Consider the following 17,284-nt stretch of genomic DNA (forward strand, 5'->3'; position numbering starts at 1 on the left):
TTAATAAAAAGAATGAAAAAAATTCTGTGAGCTAGGCTGCCACAACGAGCCGCTTCAACAAAAGGATCGTGCCTTTTTTATTTCTTTTATTTCTTCATATGTCAAGTGTCCTCTTTAAATGGATGGATTAAACTATTTTTTATATTTAAATTTAAATTAAAACTAATTAATAAATAACTAGTTTTATTTTTGGTAAAAAAAATCAAATAAAACATACTTGTAAAATAAAACCAATATTTATATAATATCGGTGGAGTTGAGAGCTAATCAGAAACTAGCAAAACGGTCCTTATCCTATAATCTCTAAGGTTGGCTCGGTTGCTTACACATATATGACATAGCGCTGCAATTCATCCCACTTTTCATTCAAAAAAACATTACGCCCTCTTACACATACATCCCCTGATCCACATGTAGGGGGACGTATTGAAACGTGTTCAGCACGTGTTAAGACAAAGGTGCGCCGTATTTAGGGCAAACGTACGAGAATCTGTAATTTTGTCTTTTTCTTTTCTATGTGATATGAATGAAACTGCTTCCTTCTTCACTTCTTCACTTCTTCTCCTTCATTTCTCCTCTTCTCTTCTTTATTCGCTTCCTGATCTTCTTCAATACCTAATTCTAACTTCTCAAATCTCAATTCAACCCTTAATCACCCTGCGCAAGTGTTGCTTCCACCGTATCTCCAATACAGTGTTCATGTTATGCGTTCTCCTCCTCAGTTCCCGCATAGGTATCTTTGTTTCTATTTCGAGATACAGTTTTTGCTCTTTAATTTCAACTCTATCGAATAATTTTCATTCGCTCCGAAGCATTTTTGCATATGATGTTTATGAACGAATCTGTTAGTTTTAGGAATTCCTTATGATTCTATATATTTCTATACCTTTCATCTTCATGTTTGCTTATGTTTGTTATTGCTTTCTGAAATATCGTACTCAAGCATATCATCTCTTTGTATCTTATAACACAGATTTTTCAATCACCTGAAAGGAATTGGTAGTTGTTGAACAAAATAATTAAAGGGAGATTAGCAACACTATAAGGTATAATCCAATATGTCAGAAAGTGAGATACAAAATGCATATTTACCCAACGAGATTATAAAGGAAATCCTTTCTCGACTCCCTGTGAAATCCTTATTGCAATTCAGATGCGTATCAAAACATTGGAAAGATGTAATTGCAAATACCGATTTTATCAAATCACACCTTAAACACGCATTATCTTCATCAACCCAACATCGAATCCTCATTCCATCTTCCCCTCTTCTATCATTAAGCTATAACCCATCACCAAACAACATCTACGAATCAACAGAAATTCATTGCCCTTTTTTGAACCCAAAAGCTCACACCAAGATTATGGGTTCATGTAATGGTTTGGTATGTTTAATGGATGACACAAGAGACATGATAATCTACAACCCATCAACCAGAAGACATTTCAAGCCCTTTCAATTAGCCCAACAAGCTCTTTATTTCTCAAACCGGGTTGAATTCGTATACGGATTCGGGTGTGGGTGTGGGTCGAACCCGAATGACATGAGAATGATTAGATTCCCCCGATTTGCTCGTGACTTTAAATACAATAAATTTAAGGAACACGATAAAATTACTACTTCTAGTTCTTCCTATGATTTTATTGATACAGTTGGTACTTTTTTAAATGGTGTTCTTCATTGGTTAGCGCATCGAAGTGGCAATAATGATGATTATAGATTAATAGCTTCATTTAATGTATCTGAAGAGACATTTTTGGACATTTGTTTGCCAAATCAAGATTCAAACCTTCCGTGTTACGTTTTGGGTGTTTTACATGGATGTCTTTCTGCACTTTGTAATGCTATTTGTTATACAGAAGTTGAGGTATGGTTGATGGAGGAATATGGGGTGGTTGACTCTTGGAAAATATTTGTTAAAATTCCACTTTATACTGGGATTGAGAACATTTCGTATATGAGGCATTTGAGGTCCTTAAATGATGATGAAGTTCTTCTGGAGATTAATTTGCAATCGTTTGTGATTTATGATGCTAAGAAGAAGATGTTTAGGCATGTCACGAGTGCTAAAGAATTGATATTGTTTGGAGATGCGGTGGTGTATGTGGAGACTTTGCTTTCACCTGAAGTCTTGTATGTGATGCATTAGTTTTTAAAGAATATAATAATGTTTCATATAGGGTGCTATTAAATTTTTATCCATCTTTTTTTATAGGTCTTGATATTTATATGAAACCCACTTTCTATTTTTTATTATAGAATTATACTTTCATATATATTTCTTATCTGAGCATTGTATTTCCATATGTGTTGTATTTTGAAAAATCTATGAGTTATAATAAATGGACAACTGTTTCCTCTTGATTTGTTGAAATACTATAAAAATATCTCAACTTTTGATTTTAAAAGAAAGGAAGATGTTCTTATTCAAAAATGATAAAACATCGGTATTGGGATATATTGTTTTGAAAAAACTCCTCAAAGTTTATAACAATGAAATTGCTTTGTGCTTAAATAAATTTATTATGCTTCGTAGATTCCATTAGATATAATATTAAAACTATGGAAGAATCCCGCGTTGCGGGGTTGGTTACACAACTGAGTTGATCCCGATGTTACATTTCGTCCAAAAATAAAGTCATTCATCACCCTTGTATCTTTTGTGATTCTTCTTATATCTTTTAGGTAAATTTTCAGTTAAATTACTAAAGGATTTCATGGTGTTTAATAGAATTTACACCAATTATTTGCGTTTACACGTTACCTTTGTTTTAGTTAAATTACTCTGTGTTTGAGTTTTTTTACTGCTTTATATATATAGTTGTAAAAATGTGTCATATTAGAGATCAAGGGCAAAATGGTAATATTGATACCGCTATGAAATGTCGCAGTTTATCTATTTGTCGCTTCTAAACAGGAGTAAAATAGTTTGTCTACCGATTTAGGCACAATATGTAACCTGTTAAACCTTTTTGAATTTGAAATTAGTTCATAAAAACAATTACATATAGATATAGTGTTTAATGAAAGGACGGTTGAGATTTTAGTTGAGATTCTGTAATCAATTGTTGAGAACAACGAAGAAATAATAATAATAATAATAATAATAATGTTGAAAATGTGAAATGTTAAAATGTATGAAATGTAATCAATACATGGAGATTTTGGCTTTGGTGTTCTCAAATAGTTGTTCTGCAATAAAAGCTCCATTTCCATCTGTTTTGTTAATCTCCGATGAGCCTTTTCATAAAATCCAGTACCTCTTAGTGCATCTGTAATGAAATCATCAAACTCAATTGCAATTGTTGCTTCCGCTTTTGCCCCATAAACCAACCTCTGCGTTAACATAAATAAACTAAATAATCAATTTTTTTTGGATTAGAGGGGTAAAATGGTCACTTACACTCTTTGTTCATGCAGAACGTAAAAGCTTGTTACAAAAGGGACATATTTGTTTATAGTGCCGTAACTTTACTCTCATTTTTAGGTAAAAGGGTAAAGATGTCATTTAGATTAGAGACGAAACTGCACATTCATTCTTAGCCCTATGGGAGTTGAAAGCACATCATTGACTACCATAGGCTCACCTTTTGACCAATGCAATTAGGGGTCGTATCATTTACAACAACATAGAAGTCAAGGAAATTATAAAAATGAATCGGTGTTCCTTCAAAGTAATAACAAAATTCACCCAAAAATAACCCTAAATAGAACGACAACAAAACCCAAACAGACCTCTAAATCTTATAATTATAACAATCCGCCTCATATTCCTTCACCTGATGGAGCTCTGAATTCTTATATGGTATGCAATTGAACAAATCTTCTCGAAAGTAGGAGGCTTGTTCACATAGAAAAAAAGGTCAAATTTATTGTTAAGAAAATATAATTACTTTCATGGTAAAACATTTTTTTTGTGATAAATAACTCCAACCTATAACAAAATACAGATACTAACCACACCTTCTTGAACGCATTTTGAGAACTTTTTATTTCTTTCAACAGAAGTACCATTTGATATTGATAAGCTTGCAGGATCAATACCATATCCTTGAAAGAATCTCATATTTCTTGCATGAGACTTCAATGGTGATGGGGTTACATCTACCATAAACACCGGAAAAACACCAAACTGCAAACTAAAATACCAATTAAAAATACATAAACACCCTTGATTTATCAAAATTTCCAATACCTTATGTGTTAAGAGCATGTTTTCAAATCCAATCAGACTGATGGCTTGCATTGATGGCACCAACAATCAGATTGAACAAAATGGTACCGATGCAATACTTTCACATTCGTTCTCTGGAAATCCATTAATACTTTTAAATACTCTTATTACAGCATCCATGACAGGTGAGAGAGGTGCCTTTGTTTCTTCTTTGCCAGAGATTAAGACCCGATGAGGTAACCAAAAGTATTATGGCTAACTACGTTTATATCTCACATACAGAAAGTAAAACTTGCGTGATTATGAACCCTAAATTAGTGTAGAGCTTCTCGAATTCAATAGAGGTGAAAGAACACTTGAATTAAATGAAAAGATTCGAGATTTACAGGTTGAAACTGAAGAGAAGAATTTGGAAACAACTTACAATGTGGTCATGGGTACCAACAGGAGCGTCGAGTACGCGAATTCGAGCTTTGGTGGCTTCTCACATCTTTTTGATTATATCTCCTTCCCGTCCAATTATACTCCCAACCTTGAGCACCGACATAAGCAATTCTTGTATCAATTGTCTTTTCTGTTGCTGCCACCTGAAGGTCAATAATCCTCTTGTACATACACATATACACTGAAAAAATAGTCCGTTTAAATGACAAGAGGTTTCTAAGACAAAAGAACAAAAAGAAAGTAAAGAAATAGGTAGATGAAGAACAAAATCGAAAATTACCTCAAAAATGAAAGTTTACAAACTTCAACATGTGGGTTCCAAAAAAAAATCATCGTTTGGGAAGATACTTCAGGTAACAAATATTACCGGCGAGGGCCTCAGCGCGTCGAAATCCATCATCGTCAAGTGGTTGTTGTGGGGTAAACGGAAATCGATCGGTGTAGCTGACGGGTTTTTGGAAAATCAGTTAGATGTAGAGAAAGAGAGGATGTGGCGGTGGTTCATACGGTAATGGGAGGAAGCGGAGATCGCTGCTTTAGATAGCGAGAGAAGATGATGCGAAAAACTTAAAGAAGAAATGGATAGAAAGAAGAGGTAACGACTAGAAGGGGTTGGAGACGGTGGTGGTGTGCTAATGAGAAAGCAGTGGAGAAAACTGATCGGAAGAGAAGGAGGGCCAACCGATTTGAAGAGTTGCCTCTGGAGCATTGGATAAAATGGGAGAATAGAAACGATAAACGTCGTTGACACTAACCATTTTTCTATTGGTTTACACCGGCGACGAAGGACACGTAGTAGAATCAAAGGCGGTTACCAAAACAAATAAGCAAAAATAGACAGAAAAAGAAAAAAGAAAAAAAAAATTGGTCCAATAGGAACAGAGTACTGTTCATCATGTAGTTGTAAATTACTATATATATATATATATATATATATATATATATATATATATATATATATAGAGAGAGAGAGAGAGAGAGAGATATGTTCAAATGTTTCTCACATCTATTGTGTGCTAGAATGCACCAATAGTAATTTAGTATTAATTATATGTATATTAAATGCTATCCATATTTATAACTCATTTTTATGGAAACCAATTAAATTTGTGATTAATTTCAACAGCAATATTCTTTTAGAATGAATTCATATCTAAAAGAATGACAGTGTATTCCAGCAGAATGAGAGTGTATTCTAGTAAAATACACTCTCGTTCTTCATATTCCATGTAATTTTATTGTATTTTAAGTGAATGAGTCATGAAACAAAATTAGAACTCATATATAAAAACGTAGATACGAATTCATTCTGAAAGAATGTCATTGCTGACATTAATAATAGATTTAATTAGTTTCCATAAAAAAAGAATTATAATTATGGATATCATTTAATATACATATAATTATGGAAATCATTTAATATCTATATTTATTTAATTAAATAATTTTTTAATTTATTAAATTCCTATTGGTGCATTCTAGTACACAATAAATGTAAAAAACAAAATAACATAGCCCTATATATATATATATATATATATATATATATATATATATATATATATATATATATATATATATATATATATAAATAAGAACAGGATATTAACGAAAATGACAACTTTTAGTGATCATATATAATGTTTGACCATTCTTTTAAAAAATGATAAAAGTGTCAAGTTTAGAATTTGGACGGTTCTGAGCTATATTAGGAGTTTCAAACTCCATTATTGCGGTACAATTGTCGAGTCTTACATATTTTTATAATCTCCATTTAGAGCATTACGTGTAGGCAACTAAATGTAACATCGTTTTGGTGCCAACTTACATGTCACATCATCAATGGTGTTATAACACCAAGTGAGGAAATGATCACCATGTTGCTTCTTGTTATAACACCAATTTTTTTCCATTTTATAATTTTTTTATCTTTTTTTTTATTTTTTTAATTTAAACAAATATTTTTAAAATAAAACATAATGTTTAAAATTTATAAATAACATATAATAAAAACAATTTTTAAAGATTAAAAATAACATTAAAATTAAATTACAACATCCAAATTCAAAAAAAAAAAAAAAAAAAAACAAATACAACGCTGTTCACTAAAAAAAACATTTTTTTAAAAAAACTAAATGTTATTCGTTATCGTTATTATTACCATAGAAAATATAATTCGTTAAGTCCTCTCGAAGTTGTTTGTGTTTATTTGCGTCATGAATGTTAATAACTTGATGCAAATAATCTGTTGTTCCTGGTTGAAACTGAACGTGTCTGGGCTCCGTTGGGATATAATGTGCAATATTTCTCCCTTTATCTTCTACTACCATGTTATACATAATGATACATGCATACATGATATATCGTAGAGTTTCTAAATCCAATGGTTGTGTTGCATGTTCAACTATATGCCACTTTGCCTTCATCACTCCAAAATCATGTTCCACATCCTTACGTGCTCCTTCTTGTCTTCTCTTAAAATTTTTGTCTCGTTCTTCAACCGGGTGGCGGAATGCCTTCACGAATGTGGAATATTGAGGATATATTCCATTTGTAAGGTAATACCCATATTTGTATTCATTTCCATCCACCGTGAAATGAGCATCCGAGGCCTTTCCATTCAAAAGATCGTCGAATATTGGCGACTGATCAAGAACGTTGACGTCGTTGTTGGAACCCGCAACGGCGCAACCCCAAAAAATGCATGCCAAATTCATAAATCTTGAGAAGCAACATCCTCTAAAACCAATGAAGGTGATTCGTGATAACCACTTGCGTATTGCCCTTTCCATGCTACCAGACAATTTTTTCATTTCCAGTGTGTGCAATCAATGCTTCCGATCATTCCGAGAAACCCAGGACGTTCTTCATGCACCGCATACAATTCTTGCATATCATGCAATGAAGGTTTCCACAAATACACGTCTCCAAATGTTTCAGCAACACCCCTTGACAATGTATACAAACTCTCCCTTGCGGTTCTTTCGGACATTCTCATATAGTCGTCCATGGTGTCGGGTGACTCCCCCATAGTCATCAAACGAATAGCCGCAACACATTTCTGCAATGTTGTAAACCCTCGTCTACCTCTAACATCATATCTTAATTGTAAAAAATTCATACCTAAACATAAATTAACTACAGTTTAAATATATATTGCATATGTTGTAAAATTAAAGAAACTTGTACTAGATTTTTATTTATTTAGTATAAAAGTATAGTAAAGAAGCGATATCGGCTTTCCAAGACGTTGGCGATCCATAGGAACACATCCCTACTCAAACGAAATCTTCTTTTGAAGTCCTTCGACCCGTATACATAATTATCTGCAAAGTAATCGCGATATAGATGTTTGTGTCCTTCCTCACGATATTTGTTTAACATCGCACGTCAAGACGGCGTTTTCGTGTGCCACCTTAGCCTCGTCATTGCTCGTTGAGGCTCATACCGTCTACTCTTAAAAAATTAATTATATCCATATAAAAGAGATAAAACATGTATCTTTTATCCAATCCAACCTGTCAAATAGTTATAAATATATGTTGTACTTTATGTGGATGGATCAATGTACGATGAATTCTTAAACGATTGGTTCTCTCTCTCTCTCTCTCTCTCTCTATATATATATATATATATATATATGTATATATATATATATATATATATATATATATATATATATATATCAACACTACGCCTTGTACCTTGTACCGTATAAACTATTTTACAAGTGTTAACATTTCCATTTTATCTTGTTTTTGAAATATTTCAAACGGTTGTACTTTCGAACTGTTTTATAAGAATCTCGAAAGTCTTATTATTATTTTTGTTGTAGCTATTAATCGTTAGTTTTGTATACAAATATTATATGGACATAAAACATATACAATGGTATTTTGATGTTTTTACAAACAAAAAATGATTTTGAGGACACTATAAACAAGTCTGAAACTCTTTGTTTTTAATAGTTTGTATGTTTTTTTAGTTGTGTGGATATGTTAGATAGTGTTTGCTAACTCATAAAACTTTGTATATAGTGGTCTTGTTTTTTTATATATCATGAAAAAGAGTTTTTAAAATTTGTCATTATCTTTAAATTGTTTCGAAACTCATATAAACAATCTTTGAATTTTATATTGTATATATTTTTTAAGCTTTATAGTATTAATGTATTATTTTTATGTATAAATGTTTAGTATGTCGTCAAACTTGGAATATACTGGTCTTGAGATGTATTGAGAATCCAATTTGAATTTTTTGCCTTTATATCGAACAACTTCGAAACTCATATAAATGATTTGAAACTTATACAAGGTTTAAATGTTGGTTTGAACTTCTTGTTTGTTGTTGATGTTATGTTGATAAATCTTTTTAGGTGATTTATGTTCGAATTGCCATTAAACCAAGAACAATAACACCCAGACAATCTTGAATGAAATGATGGTACATGTTCTACAATGGGTGATCGTGATTACACAAAAAGGGGGGAAATGAAACTTTTCCTATAATTTGTGTATTTGTCTCCATCCGAGCCGAACATATTCATAAAAGAAAGTCTTCATAATAAGACATTAGTTGACCTTTGAAGATTACCACAACTGGAAGTCCTCAAATTGGAAATAAAAGCGAAATGAGTTGAAGTCGACATAGGGTTTCCTTAAAGACCACATAACTTGGTTGAGAAAGGGAGGCAAAATAAAGTACTAAAAATCAGGGATAATTTGGTTGCAAAAGACCCATTTGTTCTAAATATCCATAAATATGTTTTTTTACCTCAAGGTAAGTTGCTATTGACTAAAGAAGTAAATATTCATTTCTTGTTTTCATGGACAAATGAGATATTTTGGAAATACGTTGGTTACAGTAATTTTATGTTGTTTATAAATAAGTTTAGTAGTTATTTAATGTCAGTCAATTGCTTTTGGGATATCCAACCCCACAACATGATCTAAATATTTTTATACAAGTTCATACAATTTATTCATTATTTTTTCTACAACGTGCACATTTTTCTTTGATGGCCAGTAATGGCCAATAATACCTGATAAAATGTTAAATATGTTGCAAAAATTGTTAGAAGGTGATATGAAAGTCAAAAATATCATTTTAGGTTTTATTTGGCACGCCACAACTAGCTGATAAATAGCTTATTTTTCGAGTTTTTTAAGTTGTCATGTTTGACAAACAAAAAATAGCTTAAAATTTAGCTTTATAAAAGCTACTTGTGTTTGGCGCGCCACATTTTCTAAATGCCCTTTTATATTATTTTATCAATTAATCTTTATCAAATATCATTTTTCATCAATTAACTTATAAACTAGCAAGCTAGCTTTTCAGCTATCAACTAATAACTACTTTTTGATCTAATACCTCAAATATAGTCTAAATAAGTATTCACCATCGAGTACATTCAACATATGTTATTGAATTTTGAATTTAGACAAAACTGCAAAAATGGTCCCTAAGGTATATATTTTCTTAGGGTTTTAGTCTAAACCATGGTTTTTTTGGCTTCGTGGTCCTTTTGGACTAGTTTGTATTTGAAAATAGTCCTTTTGAAAACTGAAATGACTATAATACCCTTGGGGTATTTATTTTTCATTTTTCTTTCATATTCTTTAAATTTAATATTTATTTATTTATTTTAACAATTAAAAAATAATAGAGGACCTCTCTCTCTCTCTCTCGTATACCCACCTGCTGCAACCATGGATTCACATTTCTCTTATCTTCAATGATCAACCAATCTTTAATAACTTAGAGAAAACTATATTTTCAAAATGAAATCATAATGTAAATGAAAAGACAATTCGGGTGGAGCGGTGGATCTATGAGGGTGATAAGAAGTGTTTTCGATTGAAAAACACCTAAATCAAAATGATATCTGCAAGTATGTCGTAACAACCCGAAATTCATATCCCTAAATGTAACCCTTCTCGCGACTCGTTCTGATCATCCAATCGCCGTTTCCGATTTCGTTTCCAATTCCGATATTTTATTAAGTCATTAATGTGGATTTTATTTTGTGACTTAATAAGTGTCTTAATACCCTTAGAACTTATTCTAACGTCTCATATTAATGATCGGAACATTTCTAGAATCAACCATATCGGGTTACGGCAAATTGGTCGGGTGCGACCAAAAGCCCCGTCTAACGCCGGTATCGGGTAGAATTATACCGTGTCCCGAACTTGGACACTATTTAAAGTGATCCAAGTCTTCATTTTGAAGCTTTTGCTCCATTCTACAACTTTCACTCCAACCTCTCTCCTCAAACTAGAATTAAAGTCCAAATCTCAAGTTTAAGGTCTCAAATCTTCAAGGTACCTTCCTATATTCATTTTGCATCATATTGAGCCTTCAAATTCGAGTTTAAACCATGGATTAGGACCATTATCATGAGTTTACAGCCCTAGAACAGTCCTAGGCCGTAAACTCATATAAATGGGGGTTTTGAAGCAACAAAACCCTTCCAAACCACAATTAGACCTTGAATATGGTTAGATGACTTAATGAAATGGAACTAGAATGCCTCAAACCATGATTTAGAGCCTTATATATGATTTTACGGCCCAGGATGGTGCTTAGGCCGTAAACCCATATTTAAAGGGTTTTTAAGCCCTTAAACCCTTCCATGGCTCAAACAAGACTTAGATACGACTTTTAGAATATTGGTAATGGACCTAAAACAACTTAGACATGAATTTTGAGAGGTTTGTATGAGTTTACGGCCAAGGCATGTGCTTGGGCCGTAAACTCCTCAATCATGGGTGTAAACTCATTTTCAAGGTGTTAGAAAGCCATCCAACACCACCAAAAGACTTGGAATAAATCATAGAACCAACCAAAAATAGTTTAAGGGCTTTAAACACATCAAAACTCTTCATTTGAGAGTTTACGGCCATAGAAGGTGCTCTAAGGCCGTAAACTCCAAAAAGCATGTCATATTGTGCCCAAAAATCATTTCAAGGCTTGTAGGAATTTTTAGAATCACATGTGATTAACTTTGGGACCTTAAAAACATATATTCAAGGGAATATGAGAGTTTACGGCCATAGGCTCCATGCCAAGGCCATAAACTCCCTTAATTGTTGTATTTGGTGATTTTAATTCATTCCAAGCCTTAGGTAAAATTGTTCCAACCCTTTCCAAGTGATAATAGCCATTTATGACCCTTTAAGCACCATAAATCTTGCCAACATGAGTTCACGGCCGTGAACTCATGTGTGAGTGGTGTATAGGCCGTAAACTCATTAGGGAGTTTACTCCTGGGGAGTAAACTCAAATCCCAAGTCCCTCGCTTCAATTCCCGTCCGTAGATGTCACCCGGGTCACTCCAAACACCCGTTTTGAGGTGTTTTCGTTCGTTGGAGTGTGACTTCATATCTAATTAGAGTTTATGAATTTAATTAGATATATTTGTATGCCATTTCATATTACATAGGAACCTCGCGTGTTATCAAGCATCGATTCGACGTTTAGCATCCGAAAATCGACACACTTCCGCGTCCGGTGAGTTCATACCCCTACCCTTTTTCAATGGTTTTTCAATGTTTTCAGGGGGGGAATACAAGCAAAAGTACAAGAATATCTTGTAGTCAATCACATGCTTTCAGTTAAATGGTTTCATAATTGTACATTTTTTAGAATTGAAAACCTTTTAACAAACTGTTTTAACTTGCAGAGTTGTTTGTTATAACCCGATTTCCAATTCTTATTATACATTGACGTATTGTATACTTTATATTTGATTGTTCACATTTAAACTGATAGAACACATAAACCATTGTAATGTCTGTAATAAAACACTAAGGTTCGAGTATAAAAGACAGACACCATCAGAAAACATAAAACATCTGTATGTCCTTAACAATACACCTAGGATCGAGTGTGATAGATAAACACCATCATAATACACAAATCAATTGTAATGTCCTTAATAATACACCTAGGATCGAGTGTAAAGGACAATCATCATAAAGATAACACATATATCATTTGTAACGTCCTTAATAATACACCTAGGATCGAGTGTAAAGGACAGTCATCATTAGATAATACCTAGGCTCGAGTGTAATGTCCTTAATAAAACACCTAGGCTCGAGTGTAAAGGGCAGGTATGTTAGAACTTAACTGGTCGTAAATACTACTTTCCTAGTCGAAAAGTAAAGAGGAATCTTAAAGATTGGAGACACGTCCTCGTAACACTTCCTTGGCACGAGATAGTGGAGGACTAACCCTGTAACCAGAATCTCCGAACGTAGGAGAGCGTGGCTTGAGTGTATAGATCTATACGGGACTGACAATCCCACACCTGGCTGCTAGCTACAGCCGAACCGAAAGGTTCAAGGGTGACGAAAGTCATAAAAAGGATATTGACCCTGGTCCGAGTCATATCTAGTCTGAGTATGGTTAAGGACTCACAATCAGGATTATTAACACTTTACGAGTATTTATTAGTTTTATGTACGTAATAAAACTAATGTACGTTCAAGGATGTCAGGCACACACATACACACAGTCAGGAGAACATGGGGTTTTCCTGGGGATAACATTGAACATATTCGGAATCGGTAACAGTTAGCATACACAGGATTGGTAACAGTACACACACATTTAGGAAAACATGGGGTTTTCCTGAGAAGAACATTGAATATAACCAGAACCGGTAAAGATACACACACACAGTCAGGGAAACATGGGGTTTTCCTGGGAAGAACATCGAACAAAATCAGAATTGGTAATAATTCACACACACACAGTCAGGAAAACATGGGGTTTTCCTGGGGACAACATTGAACATAATCGGAACCGGTAACAGTTTGTACAAACAGAATCAGTAACAGCTCACACACGCACATATAGGAAAATATAGGATTTTCCTGAGTAACAGTAGTATGTAATCAGAAAAGTGTAATAAGTTAAATAACTGAACTACAATTCACAAGAACAAGTGTGTTTTCATTGTACATCGTTTACTTTACTTTTCGGATATGGAAATTAACTTTACATAAGAAAATATGGGATTTTCTTGGATAACCACGTTTTCAGAAAACTAAGGGAACTCGTACATTTTCAGAAAACAAAACCGCTTATGAACTTACCAGCTTTATGCTGATTTTCAAACCGCTTGTATTCTCAAGTTCACATTAGACAGGTACCCGACGATCTCTTTTGGTGAAGAAGGAGTGCGTAGAAGACTCATTTCGTATTGTTTATATATGATATGTATCACATGTATAACTTATGCTTTTGAAACAAATGTATAACTTTCATTTATGTAATGTAATGGTTGATTTACTTTACTTACTATGTACATTGGATTTGATACTCAACGTGGAGTCAACCCCGGAAATGTTTCCGCCTTCGGTTTTCAGGGTGTGACATATGTATTAGCAAAATTGATCAAAAATGGGTATCTCCATTCATGGTGTTTTCCTCTGTAACTGCCAACAAACTTGCTCGAGTCAATACACACACTTGATTGGGGTCCAATACACACATTGAAAAATTGAAACACATACACACACACAATAAGAACATGAAAATAGTATGTCAACCCATTTGAAATAGGAATCGCTCTGTTGGATGGTTTTCTCATCGACCGGTGGGCTTCACGAACCAAATCCCACTCACATCCCTTCCGAATACCTCTATTGTACATTTTTGCAGGTTTTAGAACTTACATGAGCATATTCCCATAGTTACCCACCTACAATTTGGGTCAAATGAATCTGAGCAAAAAAAAAAAAAAAGATGGAGGAATCTATTTCACCTCTGTACCACAATCAACACCTCCGGTCATAGTCGTCACCGACCTCCACTGCAACAACCACCGACAGCTGCGATACCGGAACCACCACCATTAATCAGTACCAGAAACAATAGCAACAAGGTCGCTTCCTTCCTTCCTCCCTCTATCTCAATCTCGATTTCTCTTAATGATTGCTAATATACCCACAACATAGAGGAACATATCAATTTTTAATTACACAGTAGTGTATGTTCATCGATTTCTTTACAGCCGCCGGAGAATTCAAATTTGGCTGCTAAATCTTTTCCAGCAACCCAACAAGTCAAGCCAGAGTGGAAGTAAATAAAGCCATTACATGTCGGTTTGAGCATAAATTTGATGAGGTTTCCAATCGATTTGGGTGTTTTGCTTTAGAGCGTGTATGTATGTGTGGGTTCTATAGGAAGAACAAAAAGACATGGGGTAAGAGAGAGAGAGAGAGAGAGAGAGAGAGAGAGAGAGAGAGAGAGAGACCACTTTTATATTTAATAATAATAATAATAAGTAAAAGAAAAATGTAAAATAAATTCATTAAGGATATAATAGTCTTTTTAGTTTGGACTGAACCAAAACTACGAACAAAATAACTTAAAAGGACCACCAAACTAAAAAAAAATCGGAGTTTGGATTAAAACTCAAAAAAAATAAAAAAAAATAAAAATAAAATAAGACAATTTTTGCAATTTTGTCTTGAATTTTATTAGCATAAGGTTAAAATAGCTTCTTTCTACACCGTTCATATGTCCGAAAGTCCATGGCATGCGTTCTCCCTACCGATGCTGCCATTTCTAATTTGTAAGTTCTAACGCAATTCCTGATGGGTACAACATTCATGGTATGCGTTCTCCTCTCTATTTGTGCATAAGCCCTAAGCTTGTTTGTTTTTTTTTTTTTTTTTTAATTAGTTTTACAGAGGTTGCTCTTTAATTTCATCTCTATCCAATAATCATTATACATTATACATACGGATGCAGTTGTCACTGTTATGTGGATTATGAATTGAATCTGGATTAAGTTTTAGGAATCCTTTTTATGATCTTGTGCAAAAAAATTATAGTTACGTCGAACCCTAATTTAACGCAAATATTTTCCATGTGCAGGTTTCTCAATCACCTGAAAGCAGTCGGTAATTGTTAAGAACGCCATTATCGAGTCCAGATTCCAATATGTCAGAAACTGAGATACCAAATCCATATTTGCCTGATGAGATTGTAAAAGAAATCCTTTCTCGAATCCCTGTAAAATCCTTATTGCAATTCAGATGCGTATCAAAGCATTGGAAGGAGCTAATTACAGGTACTCATTTCATCAAATCACATCTTAAAAATGCCCTATCTTCATCAACCCAACATCGAATCCTTCTTCCAACTTCCCCTCTTATGTCTTTAAACTATAATAACATCAACGAATCACTACAACTTGATTCCCCATTTCCAAACCCTAAAACTTCAATCAAGATTCTGGGCTCTTGCAATGGATTAGTATGTTTAATCGATGGCACACGTGACATAATCATCTACAACCCATCAACCAGAAGACATTTCAAGCCATTTCAATCACCTCAACAAGTTCTTCATTGCTCAAACCGGATCGAATTCGTGTATGGATTTGGGTGTGGATCAAAAAACCCTAATGACATGAAAGTGGTAAGATTTCCCCGATTTGCTCGCGACTCTGGATACAATAAACATAAGGTACGCGATAAACTTACAAGTTCTTGGAGAAGTGGATCAGTGTCATCTAGGTATGATTTCATCGATACAGTTGGTACTTTTTTAAACGGTGTTCTTCACTGGTTAGCTTATGGTAGTGGCAATGGTGATGATTATAGATTAGTAGCTTCATTCGACTTATCTGAAGAGACATTTTTAGAGATTTGTTTGCCACCTCAAGATTCAAGTCTTCCGTGTTATGTTTTGGGTGTTTTACAAGGATGTCTTTGTGCGATTTGTGATGATATTGGGTATACAGATGTTGAGATATGGTTGATGAAGGAATATGGGGTGGTCAACTCTTGGTCAAAATTGGTTAAAATTCCACTTAATATGGGGATTCAGAACATTTCTTATATGATGCCTTTGGGGTCTTTAAATGAAGATGAAATTGTTTTGGAGATTGATTTGCAATCGTTTGTGATTTATGATGTGAAGAAGAAGGTTTTTAGGTGTGCGATGAGTGATCATGATTTGAAATTGTTTGGGGATGCTATGGTGTATGTGGAAAGTATGCTTTCACCTCAAGTGTCATGTGTTTTGTATTGAGTTAATGACTTAATGTTGATTTGATGAAGAAAAGATTATGGATTTTTTAATGCTTGTTTTTCATTTTCTATTATATCTTTTGTTTAACAAGATTGATTGAGCTCTTTGTTTATCATTCCTGAATAATAAGAGAACTTGACAAATTTAACCACTTTCAAACCAAACTTTCCAAAAAATAACCAAAAAAAAGCATCTTTCCAAAAATAACCATTGTAGTTAACTATGTGGCTTCACAGGCAGTCCGCAAAGATGGTATCGAGGCCTCGTGGAAAATTATAACATATCCTTATATTTGAATTAATGGACTTCATGATTATTTATTTACATTAATTTATTATTAGATGAATATATTTATGCTATATTTTGTTAATATTTGTTTTACATCATAAACTATATTAATAAAAAAACATAATAAGGCCTTCTGGAGTGGTTGAGGTAGCAACAACCATGATTGTGCACATCATTTTGGTGGGTGCGGTCCAACATTCTCGAGGTGGATTGTGGTCGCCACCATATTCGACAACGCCGTCAGAGTGGGCTTCTCTTTTGTAACATCTTCTTCTCTCTTTTTTCTTTTAACTTATTTTAAAAGGTGGTAAATATACCGGTAG

The 17,284-nt window shown here is 33.6% G+C and overlaps 3 protein-coding genes across 3 annotated transcripts; 2 read left to right on the plus strand and 1 right to left on the minus strand.

The window, feature by feature from the left end:
- The first annotated feature begins 381 nt into the window (after positions 1-381).
- LOC145073511 (F-box protein CPR1-like) lies at positions 382-2,286 on the plus strand. The gene is made up of 2 exons (XM_079020059.1): positions 382-733; positions 974-2,286. Exon 2 carries the CDS (start codon positions 1,059-1,061, stop codon positions 2,148-2,150), a length of 1,092 nt encoding a protein of 363 aa, XP_078876185.1. The 5' UTR covers positions 382-733; positions 974-1,058; the 3' UTR covers positions 2,151-2,286.
- Positions 2,287-6,757: 4,471 nt separating this feature from the next.
- On the minus strand, positions 6,758-7,432 carry LOC145075979 (uncharacterized). Its single transcript, XM_079022022.1, has one exon. It carries the CDS (start codon positions 7,430-7,432, stop codon positions 6,758-6,760), a length of 675 nt encoding a protein of 224 aa, XP_078878148.1.
- A 7,692-nt stretch (positions 7,433-15,124) lies between these two features.
- On the plus strand, positions 15,125-16,723 carry LOC145075012 (F-box protein CPR1-like). The gene is made up of 2 exons (XM_079021313.1): positions 15,125-15,247; positions 15,513-16,723. The coding sequence occupies exon 2, from the start codon at positions 15,579-15,581 to the stop codon at positions 16,671-16,673; it is 1,095 nt and encodes a 364-aa protein (XP_078877439.1). The 5' UTR covers positions 15,125-15,247; positions 15,513-15,578; the 3' UTR covers positions 16,674-16,723.
- Positions 16,724-17,284: the final 561 nt, after the last annotated feature.

This window comes from Lactuca serriola, chromosome 9 (assembly GCF_051521515.1).
Source record: "Lactuca serriola cultivar US96UC23 chromosome 9, Lser_US96UC23_V15, whole genome shotgun sequence".
In the NCBI taxonomy this organism is placed as follows: Eukaryota; Viridiplantae; Streptophyta; class Magnoliopsida; order Asterales; family Asteraceae; genus Lactuca; species Lactuca serriola.